The sequence below is a fragment of the Fusarium proliferatum genome (assembly GCF_900067095.1).
Source record: "Fusarium proliferatum ET1 genome assembly, contig: FPRO_scaffold005, whole genome shotgun sequence".
Taxonomy (NCBI): Eukaryota; Fungi; Ascomycota; class Sordariomycetes; order Hypocreales; family Nectriaceae; genus Fusarium; species Fusarium proliferatum.
Window position 1 is genome coordinate 2752993 of NW_022194794.1, and position 15373 is coordinate 2768365.

A 15373-nucleotide genomic window follows, 5' to 3' on the forward strand; every position below is an offset into this window, starting at 1 on the left:
CACAATGGACACTCTCGTCGAAAGCGTCAACGCAACAGCCAAAATCCCCCTTCATCCATTCTGGCCATTGAACGCAGCCCTCCCTCAATATGCCGCCAACACACTCTCCTCCCGCGCCCTCGTAGCATCCTTCGTCGTCGGCGCAAGTGCCATTCTCGGAGTGACTCTGTCGCTGATTCAACAATCTCGTCGAAAACTATCAAAGACGGAGATATTTATGACACTCTGGTTTGCCCTCTGCGGCTGCATCCATTTGTTCTTCGAAGGTATATAGCCCCCCTTATAAACTGGGTTGGTCGTGGTACTAACAGACTAGGTTACTACGTCGTCAACTTCGTCGACATCTCCAACAGACAATTCCTCTTCGCCCAGCTCTGGAAAGAATACTCCCTCTCAGACTCACGCTACCTCACCCAAGATTCCTTCCTCGTCCCCATGGAAGCCATAACCGCCTTCCTCTGGGGTCCCATGTCGTTCTTTTGCGCGTGGAGTATCGTCAAGCAACATCCTCTGCGACACTCGATCCAGCTTATCATCAGCGTTGGACAAATCTACGGCGATGTGCTGTACTTTGGTACTTGCTACTTCAACGAGATTGTTCATAGCGTGGTGTACTGTCGCCCGGAGCAGTTTTACTTTTACATGTATTATGTTTTCTGTAATGCGATCTGGATTGTTATTCCGACTGTTTGTGTGGTTCATAGTGTTGTTCAGACGAAGAGGGCTTTTGCGAAGGTTCAGGATGTTGAGAAGGTGAGGAAGGGGATGTAAATGGGGTGGTGATGAAGGATGAAGGGGACGAACAACTTGATATTGAGCTGCGGTGGATCAAGTAGCAGTAGTAAAAGTCGCTCCTTTTCACTTCAACATGATCAATCAAATCCTTTCTCTCTTCTCGCACCTAACAGAGATTAGTTAAAGGTGGCATACCAACGAGTAAATTATGATCAAATCTCTTCCTTAACCCTGATTAGAGCAAATTACATTCACTTCTACCTAGCTCCCTTCTCCCAACTGCCACTTTTAACGCCAACACTCTCTGGCCCACGGTAGTCTATCGAGAAGTTCATCAGAAGCTTTGCCGACCAGATAATACTATCCTTACACTTCAGTCTTCTCTATGAGGAGTCCAAGACCGCACCCGAGAAGGCTATAGTGCATGTTCATCACCCAAGGCCTCACTTTCACCATCGATTCGGAAAGTCAGGCTCACACTGCGTTTCAACAAGTTCACCAGCTGCCTGACGAGCGCTGGTAAACTGTCCGTCTCTGGTATCAGCAACAAGCATATTGAAACCCACCTAGCTCATGATCAAGGTGCTTTGACTGTTGTTCCTGCGGAGAGATTTAGTTATGTTATTCTTCTTGCCCTTGTTGGGGAAAATCATGCTTCTACTTGGTCCTCGCACTTTGTGTGTTCGCGCATGGTGCTATCATGACCAGCACCACTCATCAAGATCAATTGTAAACTGTCAGTGCCATTCATGATACTCATTTTATTCCTTTATCACCTTAAACACTAATCATCCCATGATATCTCTACGTGTACATGGACCGTCACATATTCCTCTTCGCCATTCTCTTCCAGTGTATCCATTTCTGCGTTCCAATCGACTCACAAACTCTCTGCAACTTGTCAGCAAACCCAGTTCATGAAATCCACAAGCATTGAACTTACCTCTCTGTTATCCCTAAAATCCGTATAAAACCCATTCCAGATCTCTCTCTCCGCACAAGTCGTCTCATTCGTAGCGCAATCCGGCTGGTTCTGCAATCTCACCTCAGGATCATTAATCCACGGCTTCGGCACAGGCCAGTCAGAAAAATGCACAAACTTAGCCTCGTTCAGCACAGCATTGGGATCCCACTGTTCCCTCTCACTACCAAGGTATGCTGAATGATCCTTGGCTCTAAACTCTGCCGTGAGCATATCGTACTTCCTGTGAGGTAAGATGAGGGCGCTGTCGAGGTATAAACTGTTAACGATCTCCATGTCGTAGTCGTTTGGTCCGATGCTGTTCATCTTTTGGACGATACGCTCGAATTCAACTTCGTCAGGTTGGATCAGCATGAGCTGGGAGGAGAGGATCTTCTTGGGTGGGTTGTCATTGTAGAGCCAGTATGCGCGGGGCATGGCGACGGGACAAGGGGGGAGTTCGAAGAGTTCGTCCATGTGTTGGAGCACTATGCTGTCTGAGTCGAGGGAGAGGACGCGCTCGTATTGGGTTTGGTTGAAGGCAAGGAGTTTGGTGAAGGAATCGGCCCAGGTTTCTAAGAAGAGTTAGAGAACCACGTGAAGTTGGCATGATGATGAACGTACCGTCTTGTCCATCGCGGTGCTGAATCTCAATGGGTTGAAGAGTGACATTATACTCATCTCTGGCCCTGATTAGAAGCTTTCCACCATGCGAGCTTGAGTACTCGGCCTCTGGGTCAAGCATCTCCTGCGGATACATCAATAGTCTATCCGCCTTGCTTCCCAACCGATGCAACGCCTCGAATATCATGACTGAGTTGCAAAGGTAGTCCTCATTCGTGACATACTGGATGTAAGCGAACCTAGACCAGTCGCCACCGTCATCAACGGTCTCATTCTCATACTTCCCACCACTCATTTCCTGGAGATCCTCTTCATCCCAGTCACCGTCATCTTCAATGTTAACAAATGGAAGAAACTCATCGTCATCGGAAAACTCTCCAATCTCTCCCTTATTCTCAAGATCTTCGATATGCGCTGCCGAGGTTTGGCGGGGTGTTTGGACGGCAGTCGTCTCGAATGTCGGAGTGTAACCTTCTTCGTCTTCTTCAGCAAAATCCAAGGCATGATTCTTCCATCTCGCAGGATCGGGCACAGCTACGTTTGAAACGAGGGAGAGCTTGATGAGAAAGTAGAAGCATATCGTGATGATGGTGACCGGTGGTAAGATCCTGCAGAATCGCGACATGAGCGTTGAGGTCACACCCATCTTGTATACCTAACTCCGCAACACGCACGATTGGATCTTGCAAAATGATCTCGCGGTAGCTTAGAGAAGAAGAATAATTGAGATCAAGACATTTTCGACGTCGTGGACAGGAAATAGGGACTCAAAGCAAGGGAGGCAAAAGCCAAGTATCAAGGGATTAGGTTTGATGAACATAACCCTTTGCAAGGCTGATGTGAAACCATGTCTCACAGTCAACTAATCAACATCCTTTCTGTCGATCAATGGTATTTAGAGACATGAACTATTCAATTGATGTGGTTTATCGTATTGGACACCATGTCAAATCTTCGCATGTCTCAGAACGCCAACAGAAACGAAAGAAAGGGAGACCCCAGAAAAGGGACTCGATAGCGCCATACTTCATTCCAGATACTTAGAAAGGGGTCTGGATGCATACTCAACAAGGAAAAAAACTCAAGACTTTGAAAGATAATACTAATCTAAACTGAGTAGAGTCTCCCCTAAGCTTAGATTAGATTTACCTAAATATTTTTGTCGCTCATGGTCAAGATCTTGAGGTCTTTGCCTACCCTAGACAGTCTCCCTTAAGATTATGTAGGAGTACGTTTGGGTGCGTCGCATTCTGCTCATTTTCTGCGATGATTCAAAGGCGCTCAATTGATCTCCGGCATCTGCAATAGGTTTATTTCATATATTACAAAGCATGTTACCCTCATTCCTTCTAATGGCAAACTTTTGTCTTTTATAGCCCTACATTATATGTTCTCACAATAACCTCCACGATCTCCTGATTTCGCACCCACTGTATCCCCAGTCACTCGTGGAACACTCCAACCATGAATCGAACTGAGGTACAAACAACTAGCATTCGATGTCTTATAACTACAACGGTATTCCCAAGTCCTTCAAGAGTGATGACTGCTTCCGAAAGGTGAATGGCATTCTTGTCACTAAAGTTAGTGTAAGTCGATAATTCTGAAGTTGGCTTGACCTAATTCCAGGGAAACGTGACTCTGTAGGGTTGAAGGACGTAAGGATATAGTTGTACCTTATTACATCTGACTTTTTTTTGAGTGCGAATGAAGTTTTGGATGGGCAACGCTGAATATGCTCTAGCAAGAAGCCCTCACATCATTCAAATGCCCTCAGGCGGTAGGTAACACACTTCTGAATTGAAGCCAAAGGACCAAATTGAGCTCTTCTAAATGTTTCCCCAACTATACCGAGTTATATTAAACTTAACCAAGTACTTTCGTCACTCAGGATAAAGGTCCCAAGTTTTTCTTGCCTCACCTAGCATATCCACCGGGCAGGTAAACTGACCAAGAACAGTATATTCGATAGACCATGATGGTCGAAGTTCTAAAGGATAATCGTTAAAGTTTGTGATATTATAAATCAGAATCTGGAAACGACCTCGAATGTGCTTACATGTCTCAATAGGAGTCATAACCGCAGTCCAAAGAGCAGTCAGAACTATGACACTTACGCAAAGGGATTCGACAGAACTATATAACCGTTTATCGAATCTCAGTCAACGCGGGGATTGTCGTATCGTCGCACTCCCTCATCTGATCGAGACTCCTACTCTTGGTTCAGACGCCTTCTCACATCAAGACTAATAAATCAACGAGTAGTAACCATTTGAACCTTGGGCATTAATTTGAAGATTATTTAAAGGGTGAATTTGACTGGCGGGTCTTATCCTTGAAGGATTTGCTGAGCCTTAAGGATGGTGCTCTTTTGATGGGGACATAATAGAGGAGCGAGAGATCATCCTAAAGAAGGCTTCATCGCCCCTCAAATTGATGTTGGTCCTTCTTACCATGGAATCTGCGCCTTAAAGCGTCATACATAGAGGTGGACTCATTGTTAAATGTAGCCGCCAAATTGTCATGCTTAACGAATCACGGTGCGTTGAGAAGCATGCATGATGCTAGAACTTCTACAGCGGGACGGTGCGGGCGCTTATTTCGTGTGGGAGGGACGGGAGGAATTCGCAAGCAAAATAATTAGTAAGAGTGTTGGAAGTGAGTGGATACTGATGATCCAATGTCAAAGAGTTGACTGGGCAGAGCTATTTGAGTGTCTTGAGTTCAAAGTCAACGTTGAAGTTGATTGCCAATCGTAACTAAAAGTGAGGGGATGTTAACAGTGGGTAAATTACACTCTATTTGACTAGACACCCACACTCTACTCATATCTCACAATGCTATCTCGTTATATTTGTCGTAATCTTGATCTCCATGTCTGATTTCGGTTCTCGTAGTTGGCTTGGAAGTCTGTTAGACCAGAATCTGCACTTGGTGCCCCAACCGCGACATCATGGGAAGAGAGGATGCAGTGTCTCTTGACCTATGAACCTAAATGGGGTAATAAATCCAAACACACGACCTTATGAAAAGTTATAAAAGCTTCAGGCAAATCTAGAATGGATTTGGGGAGCCGTTGGGTTAGTTTTCTGGTGCCCTCAGAAGTCTCGTTTCTCTTCAACGCGAACATAAATGAGAATGGCCTCGCTTATGTTCCTGGACTTGATGTGAAAATGTCATTTACCCCTCGATCAGATAACCGGATTAATAGAGAGTTCCTGTCTCATTTAAGTGCCATCAAGTCCATGGTATTTTACACTCCCAGGGGGTGATGAGGTTCTTGGTTGGAGATTCGAATCTCTTCTATCCTCTATCAATGACTTTATCAGTGATTACATTGATGCTCCTTAACACCCCAGTCATTTCAATATCAGTTTTAGTTTATAGGACGGAAACAGTAGGAGGCAGACTGAGTCTCAAGGTTACGCGCTTCTTTAGAGAACTGCTCTTGTCTGGGGTCAGAAGAGCCTTCTCCAAGGCCCGGCTACCCTCGAGAGCCATAGCTCGATCAACATTCACCCCAACGACATCAGCATGGCCAAATTCGGTCTTGTGTACGCAAACTATCTCAGTGCAGCAGTGTAGGGGCGGGGTTCGCCAGGGGGACAGTGGTTTGGCCGAACCAACAGGCGAATCACGATGGTTGTCTAAGCGCCTCGATGAGCCGTGCAACCTACACTGCATCTCTGAAACGGTTTGCGACAAATGTGTCAAACAGCCTTGCCGCAGCTCTGATGTCGCGATGGTACTGTTATCTTACCGTTTTACGCTTCAATATTCGTCGATACTGAATTGGCGACTTTCATGCCAGCCTCCATAATCCAGCAAACTAGCGATGGCATCACGAGACGACTACATCGTCGGTTGGGCATGCGCCCTACCCTTGGTAGTGACCGCGGCTGAGGCGATGCTAGACTCCGTTCATGCCGAAGGGCCTTCGGATCTGGATATACCTGGCGATATCAAGCTTGTGTTTGGCAGACTTAATGGCTACGACATCGTGATCGCCCATCCATCGCCCAGCAATCAAGAAACTATTTCAGCTGTAAAAATCGTTGAGCAGATTCGTGTGACCTTCAGGTCCATCCGGTTCATTCTTCTGATCGGATTAGGAGGAGGCGTTCCGCACACAAAGGAGAACATTTCCCTTGGGGATGTAGTTGTCGGAAGACCAGAGCCAGGTCGCTCTGGTCTGGTGCAGTACGAGGGAGGCCAGGTGCACTGGAACAATGACGACGCGGGCAATGGACCCTCTGGGAGCTCGTTTGAAAAGCCATCCTCCAGTCTGTTGACCGCGATGCGGAAAGTCGAGATGAACTCGATTCTTGGCAACAGTCACATGTGGACTTACATGAACACCATCATTGACAAACATCCTATGACATTCGCCCCGCCCGAGCTGGAGAAAGAGGGTGCTGTCGATGCGCAAGACGGTGATGGGGACGTAAAGAGCTCGGATGGAAGAGGTGAACGGAACGAATGCCATACTCATACCTGGCAAGCAAGCACAGACCGGTTGCCCAAGGTCCATTACGGGCTTGTTGCGAGCTGTCGGCATCAATTGAGAGACTCCAAGACTCGGGATAGCCTGGCAGCGGACCACGGCATCCTCTGCTTCGAGACCGAAGCGTTTGGTCTACCCGACAACGGTCGTATCCAAGTCATCAGAGGAATAAGCGGTTATTCCGATTCGCCATTTACTGATGAATGGAAAGGCTATGCCGCCGCTGCAGCGGCGGCGTACGCAAAAGAGCTCCTAATGTCGATGCCCACCGTCGCAAAGCCCGTGGTGCGGGAGATCGAAACCCGAGCAGCAGCAGCTACCGTCCTCGATGCTCTCCTATTGACCAGACCCGAGGTAGACCGCAGCTCATTGATCGCCCTGAAAGGACGGAGAGCTGATGGCACATGCGAGTGGCTCACACGACACACAAACTACCAACGATGGGCCGTTGCTGATAGTCCGCCTCTGCTCTGGGTCTCAGGTGGCCCTGGAAAAGGGAAGACGATGCTGGCTATCTACGTAACCGAACTGCTGCAACCAGAACAAGATTCGACAGAGGGAGTCCTTCTCTACTATTTCTGCAGCAACCGTGACAAGAACCGGAACTCAGCTGTTACCATCATGAGAGGAATTATACACCAGTGGATCACCGCCGAGCCTCATCTCGCGCAGTGCGTCAAGAGCTATTTCGACGGCTCTGAAACAATTAAATACACGATATCAAATTTTGTAACCCTATGGAGGGTCTTTCTCTCCCTGCTTCGCGAGACCACATCAAATACCATTACCTGTGTGCTGGACGGCCTGGACGAGTGCGAAAAAGGATCGCTCCAACAGCTCCTGGATTCTTTGAGGAACTATCTATCTCAAAATGCAAGAGATACAGAGTCGAAACTAAAACTGATTCTTCTCTCACGTTCCCAACCGGCACTACTGGAAAGCAAACTCGGTCAGTTTCCCCGGGTCAAGCTGGACGAATCAGACATGGAAGTAGCCAAAGATGTCGAGAGATACATCACATCCAAGGTTTCAGAGCTCGCCTTGGATCAAACCCTGTCAGAGGGCCAACTGTCACAAGTTAGGCAGGCCTTGATGGACGGCGCCGATGGCACCTTTCTCTGGGTCGGTTTCGTCGCAGACGAGCTCAAGGGGCGAAGTTGGCAGAAGATCCAGGATATCCTTCATCGAATGCCCAAAGGCCTAGGCGGCGTTTACCAGCGGCTTCTGCAGCAGGTTGAGGACAAAGAACAGCTGATTCACATCCTCCAGTGGCTTGTTCTTGCTGCAAGGCCCCTGGCTATCGACGAACTCTGTGTGGCAGCCAAGATTGCTCCATCTGCTGACCGTACTGCCGCCGAAGCTACACGGGATCGGCTCGACTCCTGCGGACTTCTGGTCAAAGTCGACGGAGACGTAGCCAATCTCGTGCACGAGTCTGCCAAAGAGTTTTTCCAGAGCGATCAAGTTGATGAGCTGAAAGAGATCAGCATGTTCCGCATGGGTCCGACCACCCATCTCGCACTTATGGACGCTTGTCTGTCACTGATCGAGAACAGTTATGCTTTCCCAGGGGGTGTCAGTGAGCAGTCCCTCACAAAACCCCTCCTGGCCTATGCCTGTCTTTACTGGCCCTACCACTTGCAGCGCGCACAAGAACTGGTCGGTGACCGTTCTATGTTCACCCGTTCATTCTTCAATCCCGAGAGTCCGATCAGGGAGGGCTGGTGGAAGTTCTACTGGGACAAGGAACAGTATGGTGGAGCACCGCCCTCTTTTTCACTACTACATCTCGCCTCATATCTGGACATTCCAGCTTGGACCAAGGTGTTGCTAGAGCAAGACGCTGCGAAGCATAGCTCCCGCCACAGGCTCGTTGCACGGAAAGATAACTATGGCCGGACACCACTGTTCTGGGCCGCGACCCGGGGTCACAAGGACATCGTCGAGCTGTTACTCAAGCACGGAGCCCCCGTGGGTTCCAAAGACCGGAGCAATATGACACCGCTGCATATAGCGGTCACGGGAGGACACAAGGAGGTTGTGGCTCTCCTCCTTGAACATTCCGCCCCGATCGAAGCCAAGGCGAGCTATGGCGACACACCACTGATACGAGCCATCCAGGCCAACTCCAAAGAAATCGTCCAGCTCCTTTTGGAGCATGGAGCGAGTGTTGCTGAGCTGCCTATCGTCGGTGCCGACCCGCAGAGCCAGCGGACGATGACCATGGAAGAGAGGGCAGAACAGCTGCTTGGGTTACAAGAGCAACTCTTCGCTGCCAGGTACGAGGAATCTTCGCGCCTCGTCGGTCTCACGATCAAGACGCTCACCTTATCGTTCCAATTCCAACCCATCGTCAAACTTTTCAAGTTCTATCTCGAGCACTCCTCTATCGGTCGTTGGGAAGTGATGCACGTGCTTCAGGACCTGGTCAGGAATAACAAGATTGCAAGGCTACGGAACTGGGCTCAAGCCTATATCGATTTCGGCACCCAACTTGTCCAGGCAGAGGACGCAAAAAACCTCGCCATCATGACGGATCTTTCAGTCCAGGTATTCCGCGTGGTCTCCACCGGTGACCTCGAGGCTCTGCTGGTGATTGGCGTCCTCGTCGGCTCGAGCGTCATTCTCGCCGCAGCTGAGAAGGGATGGTGGCCGGGCGTGGACATCTCGGCACGCACGTTCGCTCAGTTTGCTGCTCTGGCGTACCACAGAGACCGGGGCGAGTTCTTGCACTACGGCGTCCGGGAGTTTCTCGTTGAGTTCGACGGCTGCATCCGCGGTGGAAGAAGGGCTGAGAGCTCGGCTCGAACCGTGGTTCTCTTCAGCACGCACTTCGCCATCATCGACACCAAGGAGGCTCGCCCGACCGATTACTTTGCGACGATCATCGCAGAGTACTATGAGGGCTACGTTGGTACCGCTGATGAGGAGCGGCTCTTTGGTGACGCGACTAATGCGTGCGCTGATGAGCTTGAGATCATTAGCAAAACACGTGATTCTCACAAACTGCTTTTGTTTATCACTGCTATCTCACAGTTTATCGAGCGCTGCTCCAAGGACATAGCCAAGGATCACTTCTTAAGTATGATACCGGCGTCGTGCCTGATACTCTGTCAACGAGACCATGCCATTCATGAATGGCTCATTGCCCAAGCAATCCCGGAGACCATGAGTGTTTCGATATCGAAGCAGCCAGAGATCGCCCAAAGGCGTGCCTTCAAGGCTCTTGTTGAGTGTATCATCATTGGTAGACAATACGGGCTCTTAGATCCCGTGGGTCTACAACAGAGGCTTAGGCAAACTCCTAACATCAGTAATTATGTCAGTGAAACGCTGGAGGAAATTTTGTTTTGAACTGGTCTTACAAATTGGTGCGATAGTGCAAGCTACTAAAAACAGAGGGATTCAGTCGCTGGTTGATACTTGCACTATTGGGATCTAATTTAGCTTTTCAATTGTATTATTTACACAGCTAGCCATGTTTGCATTAAAGCTGCACAACCTTCTGTTGAACTAGAGGCTTTCCTTGCCTGTCAGGGTTCCTCTGATTGTTATTGTATAGCACCAAACCTAGTAGTAATATTAACTGGGAGTGGCGACCTATGTATGTCAAAACGATCCTTAGCCTCTGAGTCGCTTCCAGAGGCTTGACATCCGAGATCGAAGTCGCTCGTTTCCTGACTCTGCCGTAGCTTGGTTATGAGTGTCAGACGAGGTAGACGTGTTCTGAGCCGGTAAATTAGGCCTTATCGGCCGCGGCAAATCATCAAACTGCAAAGGTAACTTCGCAGAAGCGGGATTGTGTAACAGCCATCTGATCTGGTCGTCTTTCTTGGTGTCTTGAACTGGCTTTCTGTACCCGTACTGCCGAAGTTGTTTCAATATTTCAGGGTCATGGACAAATAGTTCCCACATCTGTCGCCCTACTGGCAGGATGTTCGGATCCGCACCCTTTCTTAACAGCAATTCTACGATTCGTAGATGGCCTTTACTCGCAGAATAATACAGTGCAGTTCTCTTTCCAAGATCTGTGCCATTAATATCGTGACCCTGGTCCAAGAGGAGTTCGACCAGGTCTATAATATTCTCCCGTGCCGCTTTTCGTAGTCCGGTGACTGGCCTGCAACACCGAGACTTGGAGTACGCCAGATTGCTGAGTTTCGCATAAGCACGACTCTCGAGCTCAATGTCGAGCCAGTCTTCTGCTGTGCGTCCGAGCTCGTCTCGTTCGACGAGGAGCTGATCACTAAGAGGGTGGTAGAGGAGTTGCCTGACCGTATCCAGATGCCTCCCTAGAACGGCAAGATGCAGCGTAGACCAGCCGTGATTGTCCTGCGAAAGAAAGAATTGCTTCATTCCTTCATTGTAAAGTTCGTTGATCGCCAACACTGTATCATGATCCCCTAGATAGGCAACGTGGTGCATTATTGTCCAGCCATGACACGTTATAGTATCCAGGCTTGCCCCGGATGTGAGAAGCGGACAAATTCGACTCATACCACTGCCTGCAGCACAGTGCAATGGTGAAGTTCCATATGAGCTGAGCGCGTTCACTTTACCCGCAGAACGTAGGATTAAGTGTATGATATCATCTACTGTGTCCCCCTCGCCATCGATGATTCGGTCCGTGGTATGTGATGCGGGCCCCTCAACAGCCCAGTGTAAGGCGGACCACCCGTCGTGATCTCGCACGTTCGGAGAGACATCTTCTGAAATGAGTAGTCTGACTACATCCGCCATTCCCTGGGCAGCCGCCTGGTTCATCAGGAGAGCTCCGTAAACTTTCGGTAGTGATGGTCTTGACTTGATGAAATGCATAACCAGGTTGTGCTGGCCAAGACTGATTGCCCATTCCACAGCAGACATGCCACGGGAATTGTCATACTTATCCGCCGGATCAACCCCAAGTGATTCCAGTTTGTAGATTGCGTCTAAGTGTCCGCTAACGGTAGCCCATAGTAGTGGCGTGAATTCATAATCGTCGCGTATATCGATTGGGGCGCCAGCTTGAACCAGCAAGCCAACACCCTCCACAAAGCCTACTTTTGCCGCATAGTGCAGTGGTGTCAGGCCGTTTTCGTCTTTGGCACAAACCGCCTCACGATCAAAATATTCTAGCAAAAGCCCCATTATATCTTTTTTGTGGTAAAGAGCTGCATAATGAAGAGGCTTCTTGCCACGAGATCGATCACTTCTAGTGACGAGGTGCATCAAAGCCCGAACTCGTTCCGAATTGTCGCTTTGAATCGCTTGGCGAAGTGCATCGAGGTCCGTCTGCCGGTGGATGTCTTCAATATCAAGGATTTTAATCGAATAAGTAATGCTTTCCTTGAGATCGCCAGCCTGATCGTCTCCCGCAGTATCTGAGAAGTTCAATTCATCATCGTCCATGATGCTACACATAGACCCACGCAACTTTGCATTGCCGTCGTCTTCAATTAATACGTCACTGTCGAAGTCGCTGGCTTCTGTCTCGCCGTCATTAGGGAGCTTCTGTAACGCAAGCAGGGCAAGCTCCTTCATATGTGCGGCCACGTGAGAATGCAGATTGTCGTAAGAGAAGATCCCATAACGGTCAGCCTCTTCAGATGGGACAAAATCATCACCAAAGGGACACTCGTGTATTTTGTCCTGGAAGGGTCTCCGTGCTGCTTCACTCAATGTCCGGACGTGCGCTTCGGGAACACCGTGTTCATCATAAGAGTGCTTCTGGAATTGGATCTCGTCTCTGAAGATCATAGGCTTGTGAGAAGGAGCTCTGCATTCCCACGCGATTCCGTGCGAGTTCTGCATATGACTCATCCACGCTTTGGACGATTCGAAAGTCAACAGATCATGACCCTGCCGATATGAATCCGTACATGCAGTGAAGAGACAAATGAATGGCTCCAAATCCCTAATAACATGGGTTCTGTTGGCAGTTAGTCTTCACACCACAATAGAAGAGGAGCGGGTTTGCGCACCTCCAGATATTGGACTTGTTAGGGCCCTTGAACTCAATGATCACGCCACAATAAGGGCATTCATTCTTTTGCGGAATGGGTGGGAAAGACAGCTCGTTATTCACCAACACGGACTTTGCGCGGGGGACCTCCGTTGTGGACTTTGCATACAGCGCCCCGATCTCAGTCTGCCGAGCGGTAGTAGCATAAGTTAACGGGGCGGGTGGGTAGTCCTGCCGGCTAGGTTCCTCGTTGGTGACTTTGATTTTTGGAGGTGTCTCTGGGGCGAATCGCACAGTTCTTGGCTTCTCTGGAAGCTTGGGCAGCGGCAGTTTTATTTGACCTGCTTGCGGATGTTCAATGCTCAATGCAATACGTCTCCGGTGCAGCCGCTGATACGATAGTCGCCGAAGCCGCAGGACATTTGCTTCGATTAGGGCACAGCGAAGCGACTCTGGGGCCTCAGGGAATCGGAAGCGAATATAACAGTCGGTGTACAAGCGCAGCTCATCAATAGCACGCTGTGTTTCATCATCCAGCTGATAGTCTTTGAGCTTTTGTGCTCTCGAGGTCTTTGCAGACTTTCGAATCGCATTGGACAATCGAAATAGTCGCGTCACGGTACCACTGATAGTGTAAGTGAGGAGGGTAGTGTTTTTGTCGGCTTGATCTTCGTCACTGTCTGTGTCGCTGGCGTTGTCATCACTCCCGACCATGCGCACTTGATCTGAAATAGATATCCGCCGCTTCTTCCTGCTCGGAGTCGGTGGCGGCTCATCGATCGGTTTTACTATAACAGAAATTGCCGTTAAAAGCCATCACTTAGTTACATAATGAGTAGCGTCGGGTCTACTCACACTCCATAAGAGAATTGTAGATCACGTCTAGAAGCTGGTGAAGAATATCTACAATATTCGGACTGTATCTGAGCCTGAAATCAAGAGAGATGTTCGGCGGTCCAAATACGTCCATGTTGGAAGTCCATAGCGTAAACCTCGCTAACTGGTCATCTATTATTGTTGGATCGGGGATAATGTTGGGCAAAGCCATATTCCTCTGGAAGAGTTCGGTGCATTTCAGAGCGTGCTCGGCGATCGTAGGTCCGGAAATGTCCTGGAGAAAGACATCCTCTGGCTTGTCCAGATCCATGGGGGCAGATTGTGCCATGATGGTCGACCGGACAGGCAACGAGGGCTTGCTGGGAGGCTCACGATTTCGGGCTATGGAGTAGGTCTTGTGTGGCTTGCGACGTTCAAAGTTTGCAGACCTATTTCTGCCTTAGGCCCTCGAGGAGGTGTTGCTGTATGGTCATACAGCACAAAGAGCCAACTGCATCGGTGGTGTTCATCGAGCGCGGCGGTAGCAACCAACAGCTTACAGCATTCAGACAGCGCTGTTATTGGTCCATTCCATCGGGTAGACCAGTGTTAGCCGCTCAGCGGGAGGGGCGGGGCGACCGATAGTGTGAGAGATTTGGCACTGTCGCAAGCAGCAGACCCTGCTTCCAAGCGCGCGCTAATGAAACCCCATCTTCATCACAGAGGTTGAGGTTGACTTGCAAACCTCTGAGGCTTATATATAATGACTGGCTTTCGCCGCAGTCTAGCAGTTAGCTGTGACTAATATACTGCTATGGCTTTTATTGAATCAAGCGAGTTTTCCCCCGTCAGCCTAAAGAATAAATCAAGGAGTGAAATCATCTACGATCAGGCTCACAACCTTCATCGAAGCCATGGCGACTTTTACGAAGACTTATTTCCTTTGCCCCACCTCCGAGTTCATTCAGGCGCCTCCCGCTGGTCCCTTACGGCTAGGCTCCATACTTCGGTCCACAGCAACGCCCCAGTATCCTCTCAATGGCACGCACATTATTCCTCTTCTACAGGACCCTTCTTCTATTGTAGAGACCGCATGGAAGAAAACAGTCTCGGCCGAAACGGGGCTGGGACTCGGCGTCTACGCACAATTTCTACAACTCGGCCTTGGTCCTGAAGCCAGTGCTGATCATTCCAGCCAAGCGTCAAGCGTCTTTGCGTTTGATTCCATGACAACGGTGTCTTTCGACCCAGAGCCGGAGTATGTCAAGGAAGCAATCAAAGCCCCTGCTGTGCAGGCCTACTTAAGAGAGCCGAAGCAGCGCTTCTCCCCCATCGTCTCGCTCTACCTCGTGACCGGCTTAAAGCTCGTCAAAGGCGCAAGCATCAAGTATTCGACGTCGAGAAGCACGGATGTCAAAGCAAATGTCGGCCTCAACGTGGCCCCTCTCGGCCTGACCATTGGCCCGAAAGGACACTGGACAAAGAAGAGTAGTGACGAAACTGAATTCAGCAGGGAGTCTGAATTCGTTTTCGCGTTTCGTGTCAAGCGGCTCAAGTTTGGACTTGGAAGAACGCTGGAGGCAGAAGGTTATACAAAAGGTGCATTCTTGACGACTGGGGAGGCAGTTAACAGCGAGCAGGAAGCTTGTCTGATGGATGATGTGGATGGCTCCTCTTGCGCAAATGCTAGTTTCGTAAGTGATGCTACTGAAGGCGAGAAGGTGTACTGCGTTCCTGCATGATCTAGGCTAGTCTAGCAGGATATCTTGAAGGACACATAACAACAGGC

General features: G+C 49.4%; 5 protein-coding genes across 5 annotated transcripts; 3 read left to right on the forward strand and 2 right to left on the reverse strand.

Annotated features, from left to right (window-relative positions):
• Positions 1–4: 4 nt before the first annotated feature.
• FPRO_11151 (uncharacterized protein) lies at positions 5–771 on the forward strand (the record flags this gene model as incomplete). Its single annotated transcript, XM_031232192.1, has 2 exons — positions 5–266; positions 317–771. 2 exons carry the CDS (start codon positions 5–7, stop codon positions 769–771), a joined length of 717 nt encoding a protein of 238 aa, XP_031082154.1.
• A 786-nt stretch (positions 772–1557) lies between these two features.
• On the reverse strand, positions 1558–2966 carry FPRO_11152 (uncharacterized protein; the record flags this gene model as incomplete). The annotated part of the gene is made up of 3 exons (XM_031232193.1): positions 1558–1626; positions 1679–2271; positions 2321–2966. 3 exons carry the CDS (start codon positions 2964–2966, stop codon positions 1558–1560), a joined length of 1308 nt encoding a protein of 435 aa, XP_031082155.1.
• A 3189-nt stretch (positions 2967–6155) lies between these two features.
• Positions 6156–10178, forward strand: FPRO_11153 (uncharacterized protein; the record flags this gene model as incomplete). Its single annotated transcript, XM_031232195.1, has 1 exon — positions 6156–10178. The coding sequence occupies one exon, from the start codon at positions 6156–6158 to the stop codon at positions 10176–10178; it is 4023 nt and encodes a 1340-aa protein (XP_031082156.1).
• A 267-nt stretch (positions 10179–10445) lies between these two features.
• On the reverse strand, positions 10446–13933 carry FPRO_11154 (uncharacterized protein; the record flags this gene model as incomplete). Its single annotated transcript, XM_031232196.1, has 3 exons — positions 10446–12735; positions 12788–13556; positions 13624–13933. 3 exons carry the CDS (start codon positions 13931–13933, stop codon positions 10446–10448), a joined length of 3369 nt encoding a protein of 1122 aa, XP_031082157.1.
• A 565-nt stretch (positions 13934–14498) lies between these two features.
• Positions 14499–15326, forward strand: FPRO_11155 (uncharacterized protein; the record flags this gene model as incomplete). The annotated part of the gene is made up of 1 exon (XM_031232197.1): positions 14499–15326. The coding sequence occupies one exon, from the start codon at positions 14499–14501 to the stop codon at positions 15324–15326; it is 828 nt and encodes a 275-aa protein (XP_031082158.1).
• Positions 15327–15373: the final 47 nt, after the last annotated feature.